At 49.2% G+C, this 17,325-nt stretch overlaps 1 protein-coding gene across 6 annotated transcripts in view; it reads right to left on the bottom strand.

Moving 5' to 3' along the window:
* NTRK3 (neurotrophic receptor tyrosine kinase 3) overlaps nucleotides 1-17,325 on the bottom strand; it is a 364,056-nt gene that overhangs the window by 88,170 nt on the left and 258,561 nt on the right. The window contains exons 13-14 of one of the 6 annotated variants that reach the window (XM_023650421.2): nucleotides 12,197-12,331; nucleotides 8,535-10,636 (exon numbers count right to left, since the gene is read on the bottom strand). The exons of 4 other annotated variants lie outside the window; for them this stretch is intronic. In XM_023650421.2, coding sequence (XP_023506189.1) covers nucleotides 10,518-10,636; nucleotides 12,197-12,331 — 254 coding nt within the window. In that variant the 3' untranslated portion in view covers nucleotides 8,535-10,517. Of the gene's footprint in view, nucleotides 1-8,534; nucleotides 10,637-12,196; nucleotides 12,332-17,325 lie in introns of those variants that run through there. One more of the 6 variants, XM_023650423.2, reaches the window with a different exon arrangement.

The raw sequence follows: 17,325 nt of genomic DNA, 5'->3' as shown, positions 1-17,325 counted from the left end.
GTGGCTGAGAGCAGGTTCACACTATTTATGGAGAGGGAAGGGAGAGCCTCTGAGGCTTGTAATTTTAAATTTAACTGCAATCTTGAGATTATCAGTGGATTTCGATTACCCAGGCTACAGAATCTGGATGAGATTATCAACAAGAAGCACTTTTTTTTTTAACATCTAAACAACATCACTGGCCAAAATAAACAGATAGATGAAAGACGCCATTTCTTCTCGCTTGGACACCAATCCGTCCATCACTTCTGATTTTCCCCTTTTCAACTTCTTTACTTCCTTACTCACCCCTCACATAACATGGATGCTGTTTTCTCTCCCCTTCTCACACCCAGCTAGGTACTGAGGTGTTTGAACACATGGCATCATTCAGATGACGAAAAGGCATATGACAATGGCCTCCATTTTTCAAACAGAACAACTTAGAGATAATGTCCACTTTCCCAGATCAACATGACCAATTGGTGGTCAGGCCAAAACCAAGATGCTTCCCACCCATACCAGAGCAGGGGTCCCCTGAATCTTTGTTTGAAGAGGCACAGGCTAGAAGCTGATGGCGGTGGAAAGAAATGGTAAAGGACCTTCTGGAGACCCTTTAAGAGAAAGAGAGAGCTCCTGCTCTTTGCAACAGTCATTTCTAGGAATTGCCTCCTAACTCTAAATCCCATATCCAAGGACATGAATTTTCTTCATTAAAATAATAATAGTAATAGTAATAACGGGTAACTCAAGGAGAGGTCAATAGCATGTCACCAACAAGAACAGTTTCACCAGTTCAAGGCTGAGACAGCTAAATAACGGAACGTGAACTACCATCTTAAGCCCGGCCACTTCTCTACAGCCTGCTTCCATCTTCTGTGCTATAAATAATTCAGAGTTTTCTTTTTTCTTAAATATCACAAAACCAAGTCGGAATCTTTATGTGAAGGATTCTGCTGTGTCCCTCTCTCCCTCCTCCTCTCCCTCCCTAGCCAGCCCTGGCAACTCCCAGGAGAATGACCCCTCAAGCTTTAACATTTATTCTTTGACATTTCGGACTATTTGTTAGGCAGAGCTGCCTTCTTGAGATCAAAGTCGGAAAATCTCGCCGAGAACTCCCGCTTGGGCCTGTCCAACTGTGACAGAGAGGGTCTGTTAACCCCCGAGCATCGCTTCCTTCCTCATCCAAAGAAATTCACTAACCCCCATCCAGAAGGGATGGCTGTCAGTCTCATCCTCCCCTTGCTTTCAAGCCTCCTAGCCCTTCAGGAGGGGGCAAAGGTCGCTCTTCCCATGCGGTACACCAAGACACTCAGCAGAGAGAGACGGACCCATGAACCAAAAGATGCCCCCGCTAGGAGGCAATAGTGACTCATGAGGACATGACATTTGGGACACCAGTCTAGGTAGGGTCTTTTACCTGAGGAACAGCAAGCTCAGAACCAAATGTGGAACAAGGGAAGGCAACTTACCCCACATCATTTTGCTAGTGGTAGGGCTGAGCCTGGGCTCCAGGTCTTCCTTCCTGTGGCTACCACTAGATGACGTCACCTCCACCAGCCCGGCAGGGTGGCCAGCTTTGGTGCTGAAGTCTTAAGCTCTTATGTGAAACGACTTACCATTTTCTTCTGAGACATCACAGTGAAGGTTTCCTGCTCTTCACAAGAGTACCTACCCAACAGCTTCTAGAATCATTCCTGCCTCTGTGCAACGCAGAGGGCAGAAGCGGGGGACTGAACCTACAGTGGCAAAGGTGTCAGGGTGAGCTTGTTCATCTTGACATAAGAAGGTCAGAGGCTGATCAACACATTCTACTTGGTTCTTCTTTAAAAAAGCTTCTGGCCGCACCATAACCCAGTGTTTCCTAAAGTGTGTGTATAAGTCTATTAATAGGTATCAAGTGAAGAGCATTCTATATTCAATTAGATTTGGAAAGTGGTAGGATGAAAAGGCTTATTTAGAGCAGGACTTTTCAGAGCTTTTAATATCCTAGCGTGCATTGTGAATCTACAAGAGGTGGCTATACCATGCAACATCTTCTAGAGTTATTTGATGGGCTCTTAGCATCTCATAAGACTAAAGGGAAGCATGGCTGTAGGCAAAGAAAAGGCGAGCACTTGATCCTCAAGATGTCATTTATCTAATAACTGGAGTGAGAGAAAAGGTTTCTCAGCAAGGTGGGGATTCAAATTGAGAGAATCATATTGCAGAAACTAATGCTTTGCCCAGAAAACTGAGCAATTCATGTGGGACAACAGTTGGTCAAGTAGTTGACCCAATAAAATTACTAAGATGGCCAAAGATCTCAGCCTGAAAATGTGCAGTGGGGTTATTCTGGTCTTCTTAAAGACCAGATTGGCCATTGGTTTCAGGGGTACTATGCAGCAATTGCCTATTATGGTACCAAGAAATGCCAAATTGACAGCCATAAAAATTGAGCAATTCCATGAGTCATTCAAACACGGACTCAGAATCTCAATTCTCCCAGGAAGGACATTCTCAGAATATGTTCTATATTGGTGGTGTCTCCTCTGCTCCTCACTGACTGTGGGAAAAAACAGACTCAAGATCTCACAGGCTGGCCCTGCCCCTGGCTCCCTCTGAAGTAACAGGCTTCAGTCCAGAGCTGTGGCCCTTAGATGGGACAACCAGAGAGAGTCACGGATCCCAGCCATGCCCTCTCGGCCAAGCAGAGTTTTCAGAGACTAATGCTCCTAACAAAAATTGCTTTGAGACCTCCTCTAAGGCTCTCTGGCATGTGAGTTTTCTTTCAGAACTAACGGCAAGGGAGTGCTGACACTTTGATGTATACGTAATACACAGGCTAGACTTAGTTAGCACCAAGCCTGTACTATGGAATTTTCCTTCTCGCTGAGATTGTTTGTAGGAGGGCCCTGGGAGAGGCATCAGCATTGGTCGGCCCATGGAACAGAAACCTTAGGACTTGTCCTTCTTGACTTTGGCAGCAGGAGGGCGGGTCTTGGAGACTGCTTGTCTGGCCAGTGCTGAGAAAGACTGGAAGTGAAAGAGCCTTTGTAGGTCCAGGGGTCTCCTGTGGCACGGAGTCTAAACCCTCTCAAGGACTCTCCACGTCACGTGCTCCTGACACCCTCAAGAAGCTGGCTGTGTAAAGTAAATATTTCGCTTGGCCTGTGCAGCTGATAAGGACCGTGTCCCAGATGCTCTAGACAGACATCATTCCTCTAATGGCACCTCTGAACCCTCCCCACAAGCCCACACTCTCTCTTTCCCTGAGAAGTCCATTTGGGGGTTAAGGATCGCATGACATTTGGCCAAAGGCTGTTGCAAGCCTTGCAGAGTAAAGAACGTTATGATGCAATTCTAAGACAACAGCACAGGGACCAAAACAGAGCAGAGCTGGCATGAGCTTCAGAGTAAGAGAGTAGGTGGCATTTCAGAGCTCTGTAAAAGAAGTATCATCAGGCCGTATTTGACAGCAATGAAATCACATTGCCGGGGATAGGTGGTTGCCCTTATCACTGCAGAATGAACTTGGGGACAAAGGAGGGAAGGCTGTGTATTTTTAAGGGAAATAGGCCAACTGCTCCAGTGAGGTCCCCAAAGGCAGAACCAGACTTCATTTTGCTACCACGGTAACAGCACATGGGCAGCAGAAACCAGAGAAAAAGAGAACCACAAAGACAAGTCGTCATGGTTAGCTGTCAAGGCCTTGAGCATTACTTACCAAAGTCAGGCTTGGTGGGGTTTTCTGAGCTGACATGATGCTCTGTCCTTTAAACTTTGATGAAGCCACAAGCCAGAGACTGCAACCCTGGAATACATACTTTGGGCAGCCTCACTCCCTTGTCTTCAAAGCAGGGAGGGTTGACTAGCCCTCCAAACTCTCAGACATGACTTAAGGGGTGAAGTAAGAATTGCTCAGTGTCTTTGCCTCTCAGAAAAGCCATGCTCCATTTTTCTTGTCTCATGCCACATGCCCATCTCTCTACCCTCAGCCAAATCGAAATCAGGTTCATCTACATCAGAGAGTCCTTGAGCAGCTTGCAAGGGATCATGGGAAAACATTGTGATCCTCAGACTGTGAGGGCTGCCTCTGGTACGGTGTAGGAAGTGCATCCATCTCCTGTTTTCTAGGCTTGCAAGTCTCACCAAGGCTCTCAGCTGGGATTTCTCTACCTCTGTCTGTTCCCTGGGAATTCAGTAACTCTGCCTTTCTCTCTACTCCAAATAGTTCCAAATTCTTTCCCCAAATTGACCCACACAGACCTGGTCTTGAGCCCTTTGACACAGAATCTGAGCCATCAGCATCCTCTATGTCCCTGTGGGGTCCGTGTTTCTCAGAGATCCTCCGGCCTCACTCGCCTGTTTCTCTCTTTTGAAGGAGCCAGCATGCCCCAAAGACCAACTCCAGCATCTTCATTTTCCCAAGTTCCCACCATCCCCCAGCCCAGAGCACGCAGAACAGTTGAGCAATGCACTCACAGCCCCCTGGAAGTCAGAGGTGGTGGGGAAAGAAGATCTAGCCCTCTCAGGTACACATGCAGGTATTTCGTGACAGGAGGGGAGAGTGTCCTGATGGAGAGGGACAAAATGCAGTGGAGTCTTAGACTTTATCCCCCAGGCACAAATCTCCCAGAGCAAGCAGAGCTTTAATCCCAAGGGGAAACTGGGGGTCACTTTATGAAAGTTTTACCCACGGAGCAGGAGGAGTTGAGCTTAAAATCCTACCCAAATGGGCCTCAGAATCCTGCTGGAATTTCCAAATCTCCAAAAAAGCAGACAGGGGACCTCATCTCTTGCCAGCACGTACATCTCCTTCAACTCCCTTTTGGGCTCTGGTCCGGTTGAAGAGGGAGTCTTATTTAGCTCAGGAATACATTGTGAGATGCAGGCGGAGGTTTTCTCGGGAGGTGGGAAGTGCAGGGGGTGGTAACAGAATTTCTAAAGGCAAAATGTAGAACCGGGTAACCCAAGGAAACTGGAGGCTGCAGGCAGCTCCGCCCACAGCAACCGGTGTTAGAGTAGGAGTGTGGTGGGCGGGGCAGAGCTGGGAGAAACAGGAGGCGGGTAGAGGCCCAGGTCTCGCTGGACAATCCGGGTGCAAGCCGGGCTCCTCGTTGCCCCCACCCTCCTCGCTCCCCCATCATCCGCTCCACTGTCACACCAAGGAGTTTTCCCACTGTCCTTCCTTCCTGGAGGAGCCTCAGAGCAGCAGGTCCCCCCGCCCCCACGCCTCGCTCACTGCTCCCCTCGTTTTGCTCTTCCTTTCAGAGTCACTCTGGCAGCAACGCCTGAGTCTAGCCGGAGCTCAGAGTCAGTAAACGCTGAGGGAACAAGGCCCTCTGCCTAATCCGCATCGGCCTCGGTTCAGGAAACCACACAACAATGAAGTCGCCCCTATTGATCTGCCCCCGCCGTGCTTTCTCCAAAGCATCACACCCTCCCTAGCGCCTCACTGCTGTCTCTGAGATGCCTCAGGCTCTGCTCAGGCCTGGGCTTGACCTGTGGGAACAGGGCTGAGCCAGGGGACGTGTCACAGCGCATACCCTCTGTGCTGAGCTCACACCTGTGGCCAGGGAGGTGGAGGGGAGCATGTGGCTGCTGGGAGCTTGGCTGCAGAAAGGAATTCCCAGACAAGAGGGGAGAGACAGGGCAGCCCCGAGGCCAGCTTCTTGGGTAACAAACTGAACCTGCTTAGCATCTGTTCCTCTCTTGGGTGCGAAGCATAGGGCTGAGCTCCCACACACAGGAGGTCTTTGAGGCAGGGTGAAGAAAGTTCAAATGTGATGGGGGAGCCACGACCTTCCTGTCTGAAACTGCTCACACTTGCCTGGACTGGGACAGCCTCCCCGACCGTACTGAGGATCAGGCGTGTCTCATCCAAGTCCTCCCTGACATCAAAGACGCCCCACTGTCTGTTTGGGAATCTCACCGTATGCAAACCAGGGGAATAATCTTTGACCTAAGACCAACCACACACTTTCAGGCATCCGGGGTCACTAAATGCTAGAACGGGTGAAGGAAGGACATTGCAGACGTTTTCTGGGAGTCCTTAAAATCACCCTGTTCAGGTGGTTCCAGAAGAAATTTAGGGATGGCATCTAGACCCAGAGACCCCTGAAAGACTTCTTCATCTCGGGAGAGGGGGTAGGGGGCACAGTGATCATGGAGCCCCTGGGGCTGCAGTCCCCCAGCAGCAGAAGATGGGCTGGCGTGGGGGAGGAGCAGAGCAGCCAAGAGCAGTCCGAGGTCAAGGAGACCTTGTGTCAGTCCTGGTTCTGGTGGTCACAGCTATGAAAGCCCCAGGCACTTACTGACTCTTTCTGAGTCTCGGCTTCCTCGTAGGTGACCGTGCCTGGTTCTGAGTAGGTGCTTCATAAGTTCGACCTAATGATTCTTATTCATGCTCCACAGGTGGACCCGGGCTTTGGTGCTTGGCAACCAATTCCAGGATCCGGCCACGAAACCTAGTGAGAGAGTCAGGGCCTTTCTAGAGCTTGTCCTTGGAAGGCCTCATCTGGTTTCACCATGGTCCTACACAATCTTAAGGGCACAGTGAGTTCCCCCCTCTCCAGGCTTCAGGGACTAGGGTTCAGAGCCAGCGGCCCTCAACTACCCCCTCCAGAATGAAGATCCAGAGAGCACCAGGCAAGCACATAGGATTCACGGCCTGCATCAGCTGGGAACCTGTGCTGCAGGACCAGAATGGAAGCCAGAGTCCAAGGAGGATGCTGTGAAATCCTGTTTGCACTGCTCCAAACCCCGAAGGTCAGGGAGCTGCAGGTCTTGCTGGGCCCTGAGCATCCCTGGGCAAAGCCGGTGCAGGCCACACGCTTCCGGGCTGAGGTCAACTCTCCAGGTCTACCCTGTGCCAGCTCTGACCATCACAGGGGCTCTGATATTGGGGTAAAGGCCACCAGACTTCAGGGCTCAGCAGGAAAACAGAAAACAGAGTCCTGGACACTAAACATAGCTCTCCTGTCCCAGCCGGGTCCTCCTTCTGCCTGGGCAACTTCCCCATGATTCCCTGCCCTCTGCCATAGGACCTTCTCAACCCCCCTCAGATCTCTTCACTTGCAGCTCAAGGTCTTGTGTTTGCAGGCAAAATAGAAGCCACCAGAAGAACTCCCTCACTTCCTTGTCCCTCAATCTCTAAACACCCATCTCTTCCGCTTGCCCCTGCCACATCCGGAGAGCTCTCCTTCCACGTGGCTGGTGCCAGCCCCTCCTCCTGAGCAACGGGGCTTTTCCCTACCATCTTCTCAGGGGCCATTTCTGATCATTGCCTCTTCTCTCCGGCATCAACAGCCCCTAGGCATCAGAACAAAGCAAAACTCAAACCTCTCTCTTATTAAAAATAAAAATTTTCCTTGAACCTATGTATCCGCATGGTGCCAAGGACAGTCCCAACCCTTGGGGCATCCCTCTTCCAACCCTGGAACCATTGATAACTGGAGGATGCAGAGCTGGGGCAACCCCTACCCAGGCCACTCTAGAGGAGAGGAGCTTGCATTTGGGGTGGGCAGGGGCTCAACCCAAACTAGTCTTAAATGGGAGATTTAGTAAGTGAGAGTAAGTAGAAAAAGTTCCTGACAGCTCCCTGTTGGACTTCCACCTTGAGTTCGCCCACCCGGCTTGTCTCACCTCTATCCCAAAGTAAGCAAGCTCCAGCAAAGCCTGCTGAGCCCCAGTGGAGGATCCGGATGCACCCAGGAACCCTCCCCAGCCCCCGACCTCCACTGTCGCTCAAGTCTCCCACGTCCCTGCCTCCTAAAAGAAAGTTAAGGAAGGCATTTCAACCCTTCCAGCTGTCAGGGCCCAGGACCCCAGTGCAGACAGACGTGCCAGCTCATCTCAGCATCCTATTCTCAGTAGGACTCCAGGACCCTTTTGCCTCCTCCCTGCTGGCAGCCCACATGAGACCTGCCATGAGAGTCTGGTGCACCTGAGTGTGTATGTGTGCGTGTATTTGTGGATGTGGGTGTGTATAGGGTGTGTCTCTGAATGGTCAGCACGTTGGCCTGTGAGCCCAGAGATCTCTGGCAAGGTCACTTCCCAAGATCCACAGAGAAGGTAGGAAACCACTCCATCTGAGGGAGAATCCCACTGGCTTGCTGATGCACCAAAGATAAAGGATGCCCCATCCCACTCCCAGACCCCTTATACATCAGTTCTGAAGGCAGCATCTCTGTAAGCCTCGGCTGCCCTGACAACAGAACAGCCCCCCAGCCACCAAAGAGGCGAGGGTCTCAGTGGCCTGAGTTGTGTCTGGAGGAGTCATGCTTGAATCTTGCTTCTGCCTCTTGTGCTATGTGACCCTGGGTGAACCATTCAACCTCTCTGGGCCTCGAATTCTTCCTCAGTAAGATGAGGAAACAGTTCACTGTATGGCTTTGACCTATCTGGAGGGGTCTCAATGGAACATATTGTAAACACCTTTGTGAACAGGACTGAGCTAGGAAACTTCTTTAAAAGAGTAACTGAACTAGGAAAAAAGAAATGTGGGGAGTCTGGAATTTCTATATCTTTAATATTTTTTGCAAAATTGCCAAATAAGAGGTCTGATCCAGTCGTTTCATTAGAAAATAAAGTGTTTATTAAGAAACTATACACTGAACACTCCTATAAGTCTCTGTGGAAACACAACGCCCCATTGTCATAGCACAAGGTGAGGAAAATGACAGAATAAAAGATGCTGGGATGGATGGAGCCTGGGAGGCTGGAAATGAGGTAATGATTTACAATAATTAAAAAACATCATCCTCAAGCTTACTCCTTAAAGCCACACTCGGGAGGAGGCCCTCGGCCAAGGGGTGGGCAGGACACGATGGGGAAGAGCCTGACATGAAGCAATGGGGAGCAGGATGGCGGGGACCTGGAGGGGCCAGATAAACACACACCTCGAGGCCTGGGGAAAACCTGAATCCCAGTGTGATACTCTGGACACTCAGGTGCCTGGGAGGCCACCCCAGATATGGGGCAAGAACTTGGAAAGCTTCGTGTTTTTAAACCCATGGAGCACCTGTAGAATCAACCTGGGAACCCGACATGAAAAATCACCATCCACGGAACCCAGGAAGGAAAATTTGAACGGGGAGTCTTAACTCCCATGTAAATTAACCAAAGGCAGAGAATCTGTGATCTATTGCTGTGCATTGCCACCTCAAAACTTAGTGGGTTAAAACCACCCCCATTTTGTCCTAAGAGCTCCCCATGGGAGGCCCTGCGCTCCACGCTCTCCACCATCAAGGGGGCAGCCTGTGCTGATTTCCCACAACCCCACAATGGAGGCACCACGGGTGGGCGGAGCGGGGCTCAGGCCCGAGGTCCACTCAGCCAATGTGGCAGCAAATCTGGGAGAGGTTCAGGTGCTACAACTAGGCCTTTCCTATAGAAGCAAGGTTCCGTCATCCCCTCCCCTCTCCCCAGAGGATCAAGTTGAAACTGGGGGAAACAAAGCCCCTCTTTGGGAGAGGGTGGCCATGGAGTAAGGCATGAGTCAAAGCAAGCAAAGTAAACACATATATTGACCAGAGAACAGGAGGACACTTCCACTGGTGCCATGAGAGGGGCTGGAGGAGGCCATTTTTACTTCTCTTCCCCTTCAGTTCATCTTGGGCTTGAAATGGTGATTCCACTGGGTTCCGAAAATTCTCAGAGTCAAGAATAAGTGAAAGTGGGGGAAGAGAGCCAATCCCGGGATCATGGACTAGCAGGAAGGGCCTTGGTCCCTGATTCCCTCGGTCCCTTGCAGTCCTAGTAGGATGGCCAATTCACGGGCAAGACCTCCTGCAGCCAAAGCTTGTCGGAACTGCAGATCTAGGGGCCAAGGAGGAGCCTGGAGAAATCCTCCTCTCCGAGGAGTTTGCTAATGTCACACTCACTGTGAGCCGTTCCAGAGAGAAGAGGAAGGAGGGGGAAAGTGTGTCCAAAAAAAGTATGGTTTTCTCCACCAAAAAAAATATAGAAAATGATTGGTTTCCATTCTTGCCTCTGAGACCTAATCTGGTGCCAATACTTGGGCCTGGCTCCCCCTCCTCTCACCGCGCCGTCTCCACCTCTGCTTAGTTGCTCTTCCCCACTGGAGGTTGCAGGGCGACGAGGTCACTAAGAGGACAGCCTGGTATCCTAGGGATAGCCCACGCTTCCAAGCAGGGAAAGTGAGGCCGGAGCACGGCTGGACTTCATCAGGCTTTCTTGTAGTGGTTGGATCGTTTTTGGAAAGCAAGAGAATGGCTAATGTGTTTAAAAGATGGTTCCTGCTGCACAGGTTTTTAATTCTCTTTATTGGCTCTAAAGATGGTGGCAGGGGCTGCCTCGGAGGCCAGAAAAAAAAGGAGCACAGTGATGATTGGCAGGAAAGGGCAACCCTGCCGGTGGTCGATGGGGGAAAACACCCGTCTTGGTGGTGTTAAAGGGTGCGGGGGCACCGGTGGCTCATGCAGTTTCTACTTAGCATCCCCGGATCCAAAGAGAACAACGCCTAGAGCTTCCAACCTCTCAGAGGGCCCAGCCTACCAGGGTGACATCAAAACAAGGAGGCTTAAAAGGAGTTTTTAAAAGCCATGACGTCCTTTGCTGAAATAAACATTGACATCCTCAACATAGATGCCATGGTTAAGAGGCTTGGAATGTCCAGGAAGGCTTATTGGATTCAACATAATTTCTCTGAAACCTATAAAAAACAAAAACAAAAAAACAGAAAAACAGAAAAAAGCAAAATAAAGTAAAAAACCAAAACCCCCCAAAGAAGATCAAAACTAGGAGGGGAAGCAGAGAGGGAGCTTAAAAGGCGGGAAGAACTGGCCATACAGATACGGATATATTGGAAACAGCCAAACGTATTCTCAGCAAAAGGGAAGGATAGGAGGAGGGGATTAACTTAAAACCAGGCATGGTCAGAGAAACTGGAAACACTCCATTTTGCTGCGGCCTCCACTGAACCGAGGAAGGGAAGGAAGCAAAACATTTGGGGGCTTGGCCTTGGATTGTCATGCAAGAGGAGGAGCAGCCTCATCTAAGGGGGAGGAGCCCCTGACGATGAGCCGATAGGTAGGTGAGAGAAGGGTCTGCATAATTGCTAGGGTCACTGGGGGCCTATAGCGCAGGAGGAGAATGCTTTCTCTGTTCTTACATTCCTAAGGGATACCAGAGGGCCATTTCTCATCCTAGGAGCTGGAACCATGTAGACCACCTTTGACCACACCGGGGGTAGGGGCGCTATACTTCCAAAACTACATAAGCTCTTTCTCCTTCACTTTTTCATCTCATTTCATCAGGTCAGTGGAAGGTTTAGGAAATGATGGCTGATCACTCAGCCTTCTCATAATTCTAAGTCTTATAGGGAATGGAATTATCTTGGAGGAATAATGGTGTTGGCTACTGGGCCATGGGCAGGCTCAAGCAAGGAGGGCTTCCATGATAACTCAGCTCCTTTCTGGCCATACCATGATGGACTGAATTAGGACATCCAGAGATGTGAGTGTTCCTGATCAAATCTCCAGAAGGAGGTTTCTCAAGCAACCTCAAATCAAAATAATGTCTGTCAAATAATGTCTGTAAAGAGTGTGTTTGTTTACGTGTGTGAGTGTGCAGACAAGACAGGAGCAAGCCTATCGTTTCATGAAAACTATGTGTAGACATGTGGAGGGCATAATGGGCGGCTGGATGTTGGAAACGTGATGGGGGGAGATTGAACTGGTTGCATTGAGACTTTCCTCCTTTCCCAAACATATTATGATCAAAGCAGAGTGGAGTCATCTTGGATGCTGGGAGCCCTCCCTCTTCAGGGAGCGGGGTCAGATTTGTGGAGACAGAGGGAACTTCGCTTGTCTATGACATTATGTTTGGAGGGAGGCTCAATTTCCAGATGAGACGTTTCTGTGATCATTTCCCTGTGAAACCTGGGACAAGGGTTCTCTTGGGTCTGAGGCAGAAGGGAAGGCCTCGGTCTGGGCAGCCTGCCTGGAAGGTCCATGACACCATTGTTTGTCTCCAGCCCATGGCTCTTCTCTTGCTTCTCCCACATCCCTCCCCTAGGCCCTGTGAAGCCGCCTCCCCTGGAAGACTCCTCTAACACACGGGATTCTAGTACCAATCCCACACTGGGCGCCTAGTCATCCCTCAGTCTTCTGGGACCTATGGAGACTTAATGAGATCTTAAGATCTTAAGAATCAACATTGGTGGGGGGAGGGGTCTGTACTGCATACAAAGACGTCAAAGGAGGTAACTCACCATGTGACCTTGGGTAAGACACTTCCCCACTCTGGACCTCAGGTTCCTCATATATATAGTGAGTTGATGGGACTAGATGATCTCTATTGTCCTTCAAGTTTAATATCCCATGATTGTCTATGTTTGAAAAGACCCCTGGCAGAAGAGGCAGACATGGGGGAATTAATGGTCAGTATTGAGCCCCAAGCGCAAAAATGTAGGGAAGTATTCTTCTTAAGTGCACAGACACAGAGATCCAGGTGTTCCCAGCTTCTGTACCCACCCTGCTTTCCTTGTAGGGGCACCTGGTTTATTTTATGCACAAAATCTAGATACATTATCTGCTGAATATGGCACAGTGTCATTAAAGAACTGTATAAGGGACAGGGAAGAAAGACTTGCCATCACCATGAACTCCATGCCCCCTTTCCCTAACATGCTTGCTCCCTTCCCCTTTTGGGGCCAGCGCACCCTGAACTCGTGCCCACCACTGCTGCTCTGTCTGGATGCCATTCCTGGGACTGGAAGGACGATTCTTAGGACTTGAGTGATGACCCTACAGGTCCCCAGACCCTCTTTCTGGCACTTTCTCTCCCATAGAAGAAGTTTAGTTAATCTTCAAAAGGGATAACTTGACGAGGGGGAATGAGGAAGAGACGAGAGGGTGTTTTTGGCCGCTTAAAATCTTTCTTGCCTTAGTTGGGGTGTAAACAGTCAGAACAACAAAAGCTGTTGGTTCACTGGAGACCCAAGGACCACAACTCCTATGGAAGAGATATCACCATGGCTTGAGAGTGACATCTCCTTTGGAGGCCGTGTGGCATCCGTGAGCCCTGGAAGGCTCCATGTCAGATCCATTAAATGCAGGGGCCAAGCCTGCCTAAGCCTGTGCCAAGGTCGCCGAAGCTGCCTCCGTGAACATGAGCCTTTTCCCATATGAGCCGGGATCTGCAGTTTGTTTTCTCTGGAACTCTTTCCCAGGTGGAGCCTTTCCAAGATTCTAAATGTTGAAGCCTGATAGCATAAGAGGCACAGCTCCAAGATCCTCCATTCCTCCCCCTCCTCCTCAGAACCCTGGAGCAGGAAGGAAAGGCATCTGCCGGGGGGAGGGCAGGGGAGACCAGGACCACCACGGCCACTGACTGGGAAAGGGACAGATGGGCAGAGGGAAGGCCAAAGAGGGGCAAATACACCTGCGAAGAAGGCCTCTCCCACCAGTGGCCCACGGACCCCCACTGCTAACCTTTTCCTCCATCTGTCAACAGCTTTCCCCAGATTCATCCAGCACCAAGTTACGTGTAGGCCCTCTCTAACTCAGAACACGGCCTGGTCTTCAAGGACTCTCCAGGTATCTATTTCCTGAGAAGGGAGCCAGAGACTCTGTGATCATTTTTTGGAAAGGGAGGGGAGCTAAGCTGTGAAGGAGCAGGCTAGGGGAGATGAGGCGCTGAGGATTGGATGGGAGGTTTGGGAGCCAATCCCACTGAGCTAAAACCTGGTTAAACCTTCAAGGGCAAGTCCTTTAATATTCATTAGAGCAAGAGAAGTGGGCTCCTATGGCCTTGCAACATAAAAGATGGCCTAGACCTTCAACCTCTCTGTTTTTCTGACAATCTCCCAGATCCTAACCATCTCTCCATCTCTGGGCTTTCACCCCGGCCCCACTCCTGTGCTCTGGTCTTGAGAATCTAGAGACACCCGCTTCCCAGCACCTGGCAGGAAGAAGAACATCCCTGCCTCTTCTGCCTACATGCTCTTCATCCAACTTTGGATTCACAAGGCCTCCCTTCTGGTCCCTGCTTCTTCCTTTTGTTATCCAACATTATAATTTTATTATCTAACTCCATAAAGTGGTTTAGGTTATGGCCTTGATAAACAGCCCAATACCAAATGGAGCTCTATTGGATTATTTTCCAACATTTCCTCTTTAAATGTCTTCGTTTGTCATCTTAAAGTTGCTACATCACAGTAACGCTTAGCACTCACATAGCATTTGCTGTGAGAAAAGCACTTTATACTCATGAGTGGGTTGAAATACACAGGAGTCCTGGCGCTGAGGTCATGGGTGCTTAATAATAGCAAACCAGAGGCACAAGGCAACTCAGATCCTTGATCAGAGAGAGAGTGAGAGGAGAAGGAGGAAACAGGATAGATGTCAGAAATGGGGAGCCTGCTCGGCACCTGACCCCAGTCAGGGGGCATTCTTGACACAGCCTCCCTACCTTTCCCAAAGGGGTAAGAAAAGGTGAAGTGTTTTGACCCATGCTGCAGGTAGGCATGGGCTAAAGAAGGGAGCCCCAAGCACTGCCCAGCTATACCAATCCCACCATCAGATGGATCACTGACCACCCCGGAATCCAAAGGTCTATATAACTTAGTGACAGGGCCAGGCACTGCCTACAGTTAATTCAGGATCCCCTAGTATCTTTAAAATGCTGATATCACTAACTGCGTTTTATATGTAGGAAAACTAAGTCTCAGTAATATATTAAAAAAAAAAAAAATCCAAGTTCACTTTATGGCAGAGTCTGATATTGACCCAAGCTCTTCGTAACCCCAAAGTCCTTATAATTAACTACTTTGTAATATGGCTTCCATTTGTTGAAAATCAATATCCAGGAAAAGGAGGCTGAAATGGATGTCAAATGGAGGCAGCAGTGGTGGGCACATTCTCCAGGGGAAGAAGGGCTTTAGCTCTAGCTCCTTCGGTAAGGCCCAGATGAAGGGCCAGTTTTCTTTCCTTGTCAACAGCTTCCCTAGCTATGGAGATGAGCATCCCCATCTGGCCCTCCCCCCCTCCAGCAGATGCCCATCTAACCCTTGCCCAGGCTGCTTCAGTTTCTGCACTACTGGCCTGCCACATCCACCACTCCCACAATAACACCCTGCGTGTATTGGGACCTGCCAAGAAAGGAATCCCAACTCTATCTAGACATTGACTCCTTCATTTTGATGTTACTTCTGGGAGTTCAGCTTAGGAAGGATAACAGATAAACCTCATGAAAGAGAGACAATAATGGATTTGGAGAGAAGAACAATTACTCAGAACATAGTCACACCCATAGCAAGAGTGTGGAATATCTGAGAATATTCCTAGGAAGCCAAGCCTGGTGCCCAGAAGAAATCTCTCCCCAGCACCCTTCCCTAGGCCACTATGTGAACAAGACAGGACAAGAAAGAGTCCATTATGGTAAAGCAAAGCTCCCTCACAGACGTCTCTTGCTTTGTTTCCTGCCTGTATGGTGCCCCTCCAAGGTCATGGGAAGAAGGTCACCAAGAAGTCTTAGTGGTCCCCAGGGTATGGCTATAGTTGCTCTGTTCTGAACCTTTGCCTCCTGATGTGCCTATTGCTTTTTCCAATCTAAGTTCTTTCTTCTCCTTCCATCGGACTCAATAGAAGCCTGGTGGCACTAACCCAAGTGCCAGAGACCCAAATGCCTAGGCTTCCTGGCCCACAAACTAGCTTGCTTAAGACTCTCAGATCTTTTCCTCTGTTATTCTGAGGTTGCAAACCTAACCTACAGGCCATATGTGGCTCTAGGATGTGTCTTTTTTCAGAATAAATGTTCAGTTTCTTAAAAAAATTTTTACTTAGTTGCCAACATTTAAAACTTGAGAGATTTCACATTTAAAATATCCCTGTTCTAGCTTCCCTTGAAAATCCAAGAGTTCTGGCAATGCTGGGCCAACATTTCTACTCAGTGATAATCAGCTAGAATGAAGTGGCGACCACTCTATTTAGACAGGAAGTGTGTTTTCCAGTTTGCCATATGCCCCACCACTCCTTATTATCCTCCACCTGGCCCCTTTGCTTATTTATAATACATACATGGTTTATCTTAGCATCTGAGTTAAAAACTTTACAGTAAACATAAAGCCAGCAGGTTTTGAACTGTGCACTAAAGATCAGGGAATGCCAGCTCAGCAAGCCTCAGGGACTGTCCCTATAATGACCAAACTTAGGCTCCCTCTGGCCATGTTAATGATTAGAAAGAAGGGCTGGAAATCTACATTAGAGGGAAAAACATATCTCAGACTGAACTGTATGGGTTAGGGTGCTTTGTGTTTGGAAATCAGGTTCCCAACAAGAGAGTATGCTGGAGACAATTTACAACACTGCTGTTGGGGGAGAAGGTGGCATTTGTATCATCAGCTGACTGTGCCTTCCACATTGCTTGACACATGTAAGGCACTTGACCAAATCTTCTCAAGTGCCAGACATTTTTTTTTGGGTGGGGGGGTGAGGAAGATTATCCCTGAGCTAACATCTGTGCCAACCTTCCTCTATTTTATGTGGGATACCACCACAGCCTGGCTTGATGAGCCATGTATAGGTCCATGCCTGGGATCCGAACCCGTGAATCCAGGGCCACCAAACTGGAGTGCATGAACTTAACCACTACCCACCGGGCGGCCTCTAGTTGGACTCTTTAACACAGCTATTATATTTCATGGGGCACAATCTGACCCAAAATATTCTCATATCCCTATAAAAACAAACATGCGATAAGGGTTCTATAAAATATTGAAATGTACTTGGAACTGAAATATCCCTCTTGTATACTTCATGGCTAAGAGTGTTGAATTGAGATCCCTGAGTTCAGTACACAGTACCTCTTCCTGCAAAGTCGTCTCAATACTGCTGGGAAAATCAATAATAAGACTGCACTGGTCCACGTGCCAAGTCTGGTTCCAGCTGCATGCACATGCTCCGAGGGAGGGGGCTGAGGCTGAATGTACCCCAAACGTGATTCAGCTCATGGAGTCATGCCCACGGGAAGTCACAGTGAGAGGGCATCCATGCCCAGATGAGATAAAAGGGCAGGGACACTGAGCTTCTCAGACAAAAGTGAAAGGCTCCTCCCTGAAGGAATCTTGAAGGCTCTTACGACTCCCCTGGGGGTAACTTCAAGGCTCACTCTCCAAAGGAGGAGGATGTGCCCAAGGGGCTTTGCCGTTGGTACCTCTAAGATTGTCCCAATGATAAGGTGAGCTTCGTTTAAAGGAGTCAAATGTTAGAACCAGAGAAAAGGAAATTCCTTGCACTCAATGACATGGAGGAAGTGACCTCTTAGAATCAAAATACTCCATGTGTCACGGAGTAAAATTAGTCTCATGGCAAAATCTGTTTACCATTCCAAAAATTAACC

The sequence above is a fragment of the Equus caballus genome, chromosome 1 (assembly GCF_041296265.1).
Source record: "Equus caballus isolate H_3958 breed thoroughbred chromosome 1, TB-T2T, whole genome shotgun sequence".
NCBI lineage: Eukaryota > Metazoa > Chordata > Mammalia > Perissodactyla > Equidae > Equus > Equus caballus.
The sequence above is the reverse complement of the archived record's forward strand: the minus strand, read 5'-3'. Positions and strand labels throughout refer to the sequence as shown.